The 11,434-nt window shown below is 40.5% G+C and overlaps 1 protein-coding gene across 1 annotated transcript; it reads right to left on the reverse strand.

The window, feature by feature from the left end:
* Positions 1–6,348: 6,348 nt before the first annotated feature.
* On the reverse strand, positions 6,349–10,571 carry LOC105931860 (globoside alpha-1,3-N-acetylgalactosaminyltransferase 1). Its single transcript, XM_012870738.3, has 3 exons — positions 10,222–10,571; positions 8,325–8,387; positions 6,349–8,060 (listed from the first exon to the last, which is right to left on the reverse strand). The coding sequence occupies exons 1-3, from the start codon at positions 10,253–10,255 to the stop codon at positions 7,102–7,104; spliced, it is 1,056 nt and encodes a 351-aa protein (XP_012726192.2). The 5' UTR covers positions 10,256–10,571; the 3' UTR covers positions 6,349–7,101.
* Between the last annotated feature and the right edge of the window lie 863 nt (positions 10,572–11,434).

Raw genomic sequence — 11,434 nt, forward strand, 5'->3', positions numbered from 1 at the left:
TTATTTTGTTGGTTGTTGTACATCATGACCACCAAGAAGGGAAGGCAGGAAGGTGTAGTAAAGTGGAAATTCGAAGTGGTAATATTGGTCTACTGTGGACCTCAAAATCCAATATGGCTGCCTTAATTAAAAACAGAACTCAAAGAGGACTCTGCGCATACAGGTACGTGCTGTCACGCTATAAACTCAGTGTATCAAGCTTGATACACTGAGTATGGCCGAGTATGTCAGAGCCTTAAGAAAAGTTGTATCTGCACTTTTGACAATAAATGTAATCTCATATCAAAGACAAACAGTAGGCTACTATTCAGCCTATTTTAGTGGAGATGTGGATGTAGCATTCCCCATAATGCAGGAAATTTCATTAGCATATGTTGCTAACATGAGCTAGCATGGTGACACAGCACAACCTTTGGAAAATCTAAAAAAAAAATTAAGTACATAATTATGTATATAAATGGAGTCAAAGAGATTTTTCTGTTTCAAATACACCTTCCTTACGTTTGACAGCACGTAGAAATTAAATACATTTACAGGTAATGACAGAGTTGGAGGTGCCGTTGGTACAGAAGTTGTTTCTTTGTTTTATCTGTTTGTTCAAAAACCTCAACTTGAATTCCTCTTCAGTAAAGTCCCCATTAATGAACTTCAGCCACTCTTCTGTGATTCTCTCGTCCTTCAGGAGTAAGTGGAACCTTAATGCATTTCTGACCACCATCGGACATATCAGCTCCCCTTTTCAGCAACCGCTGTGAAGTTAGTTTGATGTTGGATGTGGGATATTCGCGCTCCACGGTTTCTGTGGTGACTGCCTCCTGTTTGAGCTGATCTGGGGGGCTGATCTGGTGCTGCCGCTGCTCTGCCTTCCTCCTCTCAAGTAGAGCAGTCAGACATGCTTAGCTGGAGGGAGGAGGGGGGGAGGGAGGATGTTTGCGTGATGGTGTACTCTGATTGGAGAATATGAATTACCTAGAAAGACAACTTACGTAATAAGACAAACTTTCTTTTCTGTTCTGGCCGTTTTTGAGCAAAGCAACAATGCTTGATATTCACTTTTGACATTAACACGGCCTCGTTAGTGCACAATAGATCATATTATACCTCCAAAACCTCAGAAAAATTAATTGTGCTTTCATGGCCCCTTTAAAGCTGCAATCAAAGCAACCTGGGCTTCCATTACACCTCAGCAATAGCACAGGATGACTGCCTCCATGCCATGCTGCAACGATGCAGTAGTTCATGCAAAAGGAGGCCCAACCAAGTATTGAGTGCATAGAAATGGCCACACTTTTCAGAAGCCTGTCTTTTCAGTTTAAAATTTTCTTTTTCTATTGATCCTGTCTAGACTTGTGTTTTCCTCTACTAGTATCAACACTTTAAATATTACTCTTTCAACTAAGTCTTCTGTTTCAAATAATTTACCTCACACTACCTTGCATTGTAAAACTGAAATAAAAACTTTTAAAAAATTCACTTTTACAGCTGCAGCCATGTCCTCCAAAAAAAGCCCCTTTTCTATGTTATTTTAACGGCATGACACACGCGTAGACTTGAGCCTAATGGACGAGTGTTTTCCTTGTCAACTGGACTATCTAGCAGTGTCAGTCCCCTTGACATGGTGATTAATGGTGGAGCCGTGGGCAGGGTGTGGAAAGCCTGGTGTGAATCCAGCAGATTACCATGGCTCTTCACCCCACCCATCCCTGACTAGGCACCCAATTACACACACACACACACACACACACACACACACACACACACACACACACACACACACACACACACACACACACACCTGCAAAGTGCCCATATGACAAATCAGGATTTTTTTGCACGGTTCAATTAAACTGTTAAGCAATGCATGAGACTTTGTGAGTCGTCATAAGCTGTGAATCTAACAAAAATAAAGACAACAGCCTTGTGTTTTGTGTGAATTTCCAAACCTAGTCAACTCCTCCAGTTTGTCTAACAGGTTGACTGCTGTGCAAGAAGATAAGTGAAGCCTTCGGGGTGCTTATGACCCACTTGTTGTCGAAGTGGCTTGTTAACAAAGGCTATGAAGGTTTCACCTGAGTGAAGCTTAAAGAGTGCCTTAAAGTTACACTCCCTTGAAGAAACTGTCCCTAGAAGACACTGCTAGTTAAACAAACTACACTCTGCTTTTCTGTTTCATTCCAGTGTTTTCTTTCCTAACTTTATTTTTTTTTCAAACCAGAGCCTGAAAAGCTAAAGGTTTTAACTTTTTTAAGCATATCATTTGGTCGGGCTCCTGTTTTAAAGCTAACTGGCTACACGTGTTTAATGTGACGTATGTCCTGCCTTTACTCTAATCCGAACCGATAACAAGTGAAGGGTTGGCGTTTCTTTCCAGAATTTGATTTCTCCTTTACATGAGCTGTTTACCTAAGTTAGAGTAAACTCAAACAAAAAGTACCAACATCCACTAAAACCTCTTCACTGCTCTGTCTTTATCACCAGTGTAAACATCCAAAGGAGTCTTTTCAAGCAAACCAATAAAATAAAACACCACCACTGCACAGTAACGCGCAGTGGTAACACTGTTGCCATGCAGCAAAAAGGTCCTGGGTTCAAGTCCTACCTTTGCCCTGGGTCTTTCTGCATGCAGTTTGCATGTTCTCCCTGTGCATGCATGGGTTCTCTCTGGCTTCCTCCCACAGTCCAAAAACATGACTGTTAGGTTAATTGGCCTCTTTAAATTCTCCTTAGGTGCAAGAATGGTTGTTCGTCCGGTGTTGCCCTGGCAAATTATAATCCAGGGTGTGCCCTGCCTCTCGCCCATTGACAGCTGGAGATAGGCACCAGCACCCCTTGCATGTTAGAAAATTAATAGATCATCAATCTGTATGATAAAGTTTGTACACCCTTTTGATGACAGCCTTGGTGTAATTGTGTAATTGTTACATGTTTGGATATATGGATCCCTCTAACCAATTTAATCAATATTTAGCTGGTATTGCTGAAATAAATGAATTAGGGCAGACTGGTTCAGGGTGTACCTCACCTCTCGCCTAAGCTGTAGATAGGCACTAGCTTAAATGCACTTTTTGTGTATTAAAACAATACTGAATATTGGTTGATAAAATCCCAACTGTGAAGCTTGGTACCCAGTAAACAGGCCTGGATGGGTCTCATGTCATTTCAAAGTTTTCTTTGAATAATTTCTTTGCTTATTGTGGTTCTGGTCATTCTTAATTGAGGGGATGCTATCTATTGCCAGAAGAAGTTAATTGTTAAAACAATTAAACAAACTTTTAACTCTGATTTTGTAATGACAGACTTCCTGCCATCTTACAGCACCATCCTGATATGTTGCAGATTCATGCCTCTGTGCATTTAAATGTGGGACATCTGGGCTCTAGACTCCAAACTACCTTTGTCCTGGTTATTGTCTCCTCACAGACACAAGGGTTTGTGTTGGTTAGTTAAAGCTGCTTTAGTCATCGCTGGCGCTGTTGACATTGTTGACCAGAAGGACAAAGTAATCAAATCCAAAGAAGTCCAGGACTCAAAGAGCTTTGAAATACAATGGTGCAGGATATACTGTTGAATTTAGCAATTTGATAACGGAAAATAATCTTTGAATACTCTCTCTCCTCCTGCTTTTTTTTTTCACTACATGAGTTTCCTCTCACTTATATGTGCTCAGCATGCCTCTTTCTGCTGTGGGTTATGCTGATGTCGGCAATCTGTTACTTTACTGCCAATAAAACAAATGAAAAGGAACAAACAACACATATTCAAACTCAGCAGCATGCACCAGATAAACTGAACATCTAGAGTTGCGGTAATCCAGAAAGGTAAGTAAATAAATACTTGCTTTGTCTGTACAATACGCTGTAGGAATAAACATCAGACATGGCGATGTCATTTAAATTTCAAAATATTCAGAATAATAAATTTACAACAAATTACAACACAACAAATAAATGAAAAGTTGTGCCTTCCATAAACTCAAAAACAAATCATTGTAATATTATTCATTTATAAATAAAGATACCTTTAAATTAAAGTTTTTCCATCTAGACATTTATAAACACTGTGACCTTCTTAGTTATGAACCTATTTGCACTGGGTTTATCTGATTATATTTAAGCATCATACCACTTGATTCTACAACAGATCAAATATATGGGATGCCTTGCGAATTGACAAAGTTGGCAATAATTAAAGAAGATTGATAAAAGAACAGAAATCTGTTGATTTCAAGTCACTGTTTTAGATACAGTGTATTTAAAAAGTAACCGACCAGCTTTCTTTTAGGAGTGACGTTCTTCTTAAAGTGATACTGGCAGGGGCTTCAGCCTGAAGTCTAGCTAGGTACGTCTACTGACCTGACACCATCAATTTTGTTTTATAATAAAAATTTTAGAAAAACAACGACAGAACAGTATTTTCAAACAATAGTGAACATTTTATTTGTGCAGCACTAAAATTCTCAGTTCTGATGCTTCTTCTACACAGTCAATAAATTAGAGTATGCATTTCAAAGTGGCTTGTTTGTCAAATTAAAAGTACCTGTTGAAAAAAAACAACAATATTTAGGCCGATATTAGATACACTTTTCATTCCCATTTCTGCATGAATAACATTGCTTTTTTATTGGTTTGATGCAATATTCTAATCTTAAATACTGTGTTTTTATTAGCTGGAGATGGGGGAAAAACATAATGAACAGAAATAATGGATATAAAACATCATCAGTCTGTACGTAATCTTTATGTCTGTACATAATGAGTTTCCCTTAGTGAACTGAGTTACTGAAATAAATGAACTTTTCAATAATATTCGGTTTTATTGAATATGGCTGTATAGACATAAATTACAACATTATAAAGTTTTTTAAAAACTACACTGGGTGACAAACTATTAAGAATCACACAGTGGCATTTTTTTTTATCTTGATGTGTAAAACTAGAGAAAAATTAAATTTTACTGTCTGTTTACAGACAGAATAAATGTCTAGTGGTCATTTATTGTTTGGTGAAATTTGAAAAGTTCGAAAAAACAAAAAACAAAAAAAACCCCGACTTCTTCATCGGTGTACCTGGGATAACGCTTCAGAAGCACGGGATTGTTTGAAGTTCACCTCCCTCTCCTCTCCACGTGGCGATCTGGCCCTGAGGACAGATTCTTTTGGCAGTGAGAAGAAAACATCTGCTCTTGTTTAACCCTCCCACTGAAAACACAGCACACGAGACAGCGAGGTCTACGTGTGAACGTGGGAGCATGTTTGTGTTTGTGGGAACGAGAGGGAGGCAGACGACAGCAACCAGTGTCAAGTTAGTCAAATACAGCTTTTGTTTAAAAAATAAGACAACTTAGAAAATATTGTTCATGTGTAGCGTACATTATTAATAAAAATTCCCTTTTTTTCCCCCCACATATGCAAACTGGAAAAACAAATCCCCATCTGATTCTATTTTCACCCACCTGGTCTTTAAAGACCTTGGAACAGCAGCTCTTTCAGTTAATGATTGGCCACTGTGGGGAAAGTGCGCACTTACTGTTGTCTCTTATCGCTGCTGGCCACAGAGCCACTGGAGCAGTATCTCTGAGGCTGACATTAATGGAGAGGACAGGGTTTTGTTTAAAGAGACAGGTCAGTTTCTCTTTTGTCTGCACGGGGGAAGAGATAGCATGCGCGCAGAGGCACTGTTGACACAAATGGACCTTTAATTCAGCGCAGATTGTGCAGCTAGCTTGTATATGTTTCCAATGCGCCGTTTGTTATCTTACAAAATGGACCATTAAAGGAAGATCTGAATCATAAATGGAGATTTTAACAGTGTTTGCTGTCTCATGACGTGTCTCTTCATTCATTGTCTCGTATTACACCGCTCAGTAATGCTCCCACCGCGTTGCTTGCAAAAGTGTTCAGTCGATTACCACCACAAACATGACTTAAATTAATCTTGGTACAAATCTAGCAGTTCAGAGCAGGTATTAGTGGTTTATTAGAGTAAATTAGTGAGCGAATGGCATTATGAAGACCAGGGAGCACAAACGATAGGTCAGGGATAAAGGTTAGGAGATGTTTAACATAGGTTTAGGTTATAAAATATTATATCCTAAGCTTTGCACTTAATATGGAGCCCCTTTCAAGCCATCATCCAGGAACAAAGAGTGTGGCACAACTGCAAACATGTGGACGGAGGTGCTTTGATCTGACAAAAGTGATATTTTGGGCCTATCAAAATATCACTTTTCCTATATAATGTTTCCTTATATAGGAACATTTTTGACCAATCTGTATAATCTGACCCAATCTGTATAATATGATTGAACTTGACTTTGTAACGTGCCTTGAGATGACATGTTTCATGATTTGGCGCTATATAAATAAAATTGAATTGAAAATTTAATTGAATTACTCGCAAAGCACTACGCGTGGTGGAAAACTAACATTGCTGATCATCTTGAACCCGCTATCCCCATGGTGAACCGTGGTGGTGGCAGCACCATTGTATGGGGAGGCTTTTCGTCAGGAGGGATGGGGTAGCTGGTCAGAGATAATAAATGGAGCTAAAGGAGGGGCATTATGGAAGAAAACCTGTGAGAGGCTGCAAAGACTTTAGGCAGGGATGGAGGTTCATCTTCCAGCACGGGACTGACACGAAACATACAACTAGAGTTACAACGGAATGGTTAAGATCAACGTAAATTAATGGTTTTTAATGATCCACTCAAAGCACTGACCTACCTCCAATTGAGCTTGACCTAACAGAGGAGGGATGGGCAACCTTTTCACCTTGAGATGTGAAGGTGCTAGACACACATGTCCCCACAGTCTTGCAGCTATAAGTAGAGTGAAAAGTGGTCCGGCTAAGCATTGACTCAGTGGCGCTAACAAGATACTGTTCTTTTCAGATATTTCATTTGTAAAAAAGTTTAGAAAGCCATGCATCATCTTCCTTCCACTCCACGACAACACTCTACTGTGTGTTGGTCTTGCACACAGAATACCAATGAAACACATTGAAGTTTGTTGTGGGGATTTGACAAGGCTCAATACCTTCCCAAGCCACTGCAAACTCAGACGTGTACTCCTGTACTTCTTCTTTTTTTTTTTTTTTTTACATTTCAACATCTCTGTTGCTCTCTTTTGGCCATGTCATAAACCTCACACTGCCTCCCTAATGAGACCAGCCTCTTTCTGGGCACATGAGCAGTCAGGGGCGAATCCCACCAGCTGTACTCTGGTGACAGCACACAGGTGGGCCTGTGGTCGATCAGGTAGCGGTTTAGGTAGCTCTCCTCAAGTGCTCTGGCTGTCACCTGGTTTGCCACGTCCTGAAGTATGAGCAAAGAACAGTCCCGAGCCAGCCTGCGCATCTGAGAAACCGTCCCGCCGTAAAACTCTGAGGTGTAATAGTGGTCCCCCTCGTCCTCCTCCACACAGGCGGCTGAATCTTCTTGGTCTTCGTACGGGAGTCTGTTTCGTGGCATGTCAAAGAACTCTGGGTGCAGCGTAGCCACCAGGTCTCCAAGGATTTCCTCCCCTACCGGAGCTACAAACACCTGGTCAACATCAGCGCAGAAGACATAATCAACCTCGTTGCCAATCAACTCCCGGATGGCTTCGGCAAACAGGACCATCCGACGGTGAGCCAACCTGTCCCAGCCGGGCATCTCCGCAGCCGGAAGAAGCCTCATCTGCCTTCCGGGGCCCAGCTCAAGCGGAGGATCCAGGGTACGAGGATTGTCCGTGAGAATGTAATACGTGACCGCCTGACCAGGGAGGAAGTGGGTTTCAGCTGAGGAGAGGAAAGGACGGACAAACCGCGCATAGGTGCCGACCACAAGGACCAACAGGCCCACTGGGATTTCTTGCTCCGAGAGGCGGGCCCTGCGCAACACCGAATTGTGGCTGTCCCCCCACACTAACGGAGCCCCCCACGATGTCTCTTGTGGAGTTTTTGAGACCAGCGTCTTGATTGCAGACATGCCTTTCAGTATCGTTCCGTCTTTCATTGCCAACACCTCGGCGAAGGGACGGGCTGACTCCAAACTGACAGCAGCTTTAGGCCCATGAAAGAAATCTAGAGAGACAAAAATGTGTTTATTGTTTAAGCATTAAAAAAAAAACTATACTGGACACGCACACCTAGATGTGGAGAACACTCAAACACGCAATCAAATTAATCCCACCTGTTACACGGGGGGAAAATCAATGTAAAACTCTGCAAGAACTGTAGCGAAACGCAGCAGATTACTTGTTCAGAGCACCGCTCATCTAAGGCTGCAAAGCACATTCTTCTGTGTCCCGATACAAGGATATAAAACATATTCCCCTGTGTACTTACATATGATAAGAGACAGTAGGAAACAGCACAGGATGAGCTGTACTCTGTTCTTCCTGACTGGGCCTGTTTGGGGACAAACACATTATTTTAGTGGTTGCAACCTTTGCTTATCAACTCCAGCGCTGCGTGGTTGCTGTTTTTGTTTAGCCACCATACAGATTTCCTCTGTGTTTGCTGTTTTCATCAGACTCAAATGGTTCAGTTCTGCAAAGTTTAATTCAAGACAAAGATAACCTGAGTAGACACAAAAAAGCAGTTTTCCAGCCTGCCTGGCCCTATGTGAAAAGTTAATTGCTGCTAAAACAACTATATATGTTTCCTTTACACTGGCAGTGAGTATTTCATATCCCTGAGGACAAATCTACTACCAGGCCTCTACACAGAATTGCTTTGATTCATCCACACTGGAGGGTGTTTGAACACAAAACCTCAGGTTTGAGTTCATGAACTGTTCGCTGCATATTCTCCTTTTTCTGTCAGAGAGGCAATTCATGATGGCCTCGCCCAGTGAAGGCAGCCCAGACCATCACACTACCCTAACCGTACTGTAGCTGTCATCTTCTTTTCCAGAAGCAATGTGATACACACCTTTCAAAAAGTTTATTGTATGATAAACCCATGTAGTAATTTCCCAAAGGTTTTGGGGATCGTCACCATGTTGTCTGGCAAGTATGAGATGAGCCTTTATGTTCTTGGTCAGCAATGATCTTTGCTTTTGAGCTCTCCCATGGATACCATTCTGACCAGTATGTTGTTTATTGCCTTTAAGTGAGGCAAAGGATACTGGATGTGTCTAAGATTGTGTTTTAAGGTTCTTTTGAGGCCTCCTGGATTAATATGTCGATGTCTCCTTCTCTTGGAGTAATCTTGGTTGGCTGACCACTCCTCTAAGGATTTACCACTGTTCCACCATTTCTCTATTTGTGGATAGTAGCTTTTGATCTTGTTTATGGTTCGCTGGAATTTCAAAGCCTTGGAAATGGCGTTGTTACATTTCTCCAGACCAGTAGACGTCAAAGACTTTCTTTCTAATCTATTGAATTTCTTTAAACTGGGCCATGATGTGTTTCTTTTGAGATATTTTAGCCCACTACATGCTTTTAGGCGGATTCTATTCAAGCATTTTTTGTATTCTATGGTTTTTGTGCCTGGGTTTGAGGTAGTGAATTGACCTCAGCTTTCTAAATAGGATGGGACAACATAGTTAATTAAAGAGTTACCAAGGAGTAATAACTTTTTTAAGGGAAGTTTTTCCCTTAGTAAGAAGAATTATCAATGGAAAACTGTTTTCATTGCATTCAAACCACATTATCCATGTCTGATATTTAGATTTCTTTAGGGACCTGAAACATGTAAGTGTGACAACAAAGCAAAAACAAAAAAATCTAAACGGGGGCTTAACCTTTTCTGCACCATTTTCATTAAATATGCCTTTTTAAAGCTGTTAAGAAATTAGACTTAATTTAATATCAAAAATATCTTCTCAATGTACTTCCTCTGCTAATAATATAAAGAATTTTTTGTTCATTTCTTTCTGACACATATGTCTGTTTTGAGTTGGAAGAAGGAAAACAAAAAGACGAGGAATGAATAAATATCTGTCACCTGCAACATGAACTTGTGAAACTTGAGGCAAACGTGGAAAACAAATCAGACGGTCTGACGTCAGCCGTCTATAAAGGCATTTAAAGTATTAGAGGTTTTTGTGTTTTACCCATTTCTAGAATAACAGTAGCATTAGACTTAATTTCAGCTGCATCATTCCCAACGGGCTTGTCTGGAAAGCAACTTTAAAGGACACACGACAGGCATGTGCAGCAACTATTAATCCAAAGGTTAGATTTTAAAAAATGACCAAAGGAGTTGAATGTGCAGAGGCGATCGAGAGTCTACTAACCTGCAGGAAGCTTGCAGAACTGGAAAAGTCCCATACTGCTGTTGACCGTTGGTATTATGTCACAAAGCCTGCTCTACAGAGGGTATAGAAAACTATTTTTGCCCCTTGCGTGTATTTTTCTTGGTAGCTCGGTCAGCCTCCTTCTAAAAGGTTACCATTAAAGCCACGGTTTTTGGCCATTGGTTCTCCTTCAGACTCTCGTTTCTCTCATGGCTTTCAGATTATTTTCCTCTTCCCTTTGCTTCACATACTGAATCTTCTTTCCAGCTCCCCCTTCTCACATTCCTTTAAAGATTTTTTCTTTCTTTCTTTTGCAGCTTTGCCTCTAGGAGCAGAATCCAGGCAGCCAGATGTGCGGGGAGGAGTTAAGAAAAACACAACCAGGGAAGTGCAGTGAAAATAGACACACAATGAAGAACAGAAAGGATAAACAGTTTATCTTCCTTCCCACGCTGTAAGAAGAATTGGGTTTTTCAAAACATTTGTTGCTTTTCGGAAAATATCACTTATTATCCCTCCAAAAAAAGGTAAAGAAACTACATAGAAAGTAAACTGATTTGTTTTATTCAGTTATTGTCGCTGCCGATGTTGGATTTGTTTTGTCCACAAGATGGAGATATTTAGATGGAAATGGACTGATACAAGACTGTGCATGAAGGAACTTGATTTTGTTTTTAACAAAAATCAGTCCAGTAGGCGTGACCGTAAATGTACCACTACTGCGTCATTGTAGATATAGAGCTCTGTCACTCCAGGTTCAGCCTCATTGGGCCTTCCCTTTCTTGAAGGCTACGCCTGCGGTTCTGTATACATGAACGAAAAGTCGAACACAATCTGTTGTCCTTGCAAAGGCAATAACCATCTGAAAACATTTAGAAAATTGTAGATTACTTTAGACACATATGACTTATGGAAGAAAATTACATCATTCAAAGTTCAGTTGAAACCAAACATTTGCATACACAATAAAAAGACATATAACCTATTTTTTAACTTGTTTGACAATGAATGAGACTAGACATTTTTAGGTCAGGTAGGACTGAGAATTATTTCTATTTGTTTAATGCAGAATTATGACGTGTTTAAGGAAATATTTATAACTTTTTTTCAAAGTCAGAACTTCACAGTGATTAGTGTGACTTTAAAACTGTATGGCCCGAATTTAGCTCCATACTGTGGCTTTATCAGCTACGGTGGGTTAATTCACAACAAC

Source organism: Fundulus heteroclitus, chromosome 20 (genome assembly GCF_011125445.2).
Source record: "Fundulus heteroclitus isolate FHET01 chromosome 20, MU-UCD_Fhet_4.1, whole genome shotgun sequence".
NCBI classification, from domain to species: Eukaryota; Metazoa; Chordata; class Actinopteri; order Cyprinodontiformes; family Fundulidae; genus Fundulus; species Fundulus heteroclitus.

Excerpts from the sequence above, each read along its gene's own strand:
- LOC105931860 (XM_012870738.3), bottom strand. The coding sequence starts at position 10,255 with ATGGGACTTTTCCAGTTCTGCAAGCTTCCTGCAG. Across the intron at positions 8,388-10,221 it reads GTTCTGCAAGCTTCCTGCAG|GCCCAGTCAGGAAGAACAGA; the intron begins GTTAGTAGACTC and ends GTCCCCAAACAG. Across the intron at positions 8,061-8,324 it reads CCTACTGTCTCTTATCATAT|ATTTCTTTCATGGGCCTAAA; the intron begins GTAAGTACACAG and ends TTGTCTCTCTAG.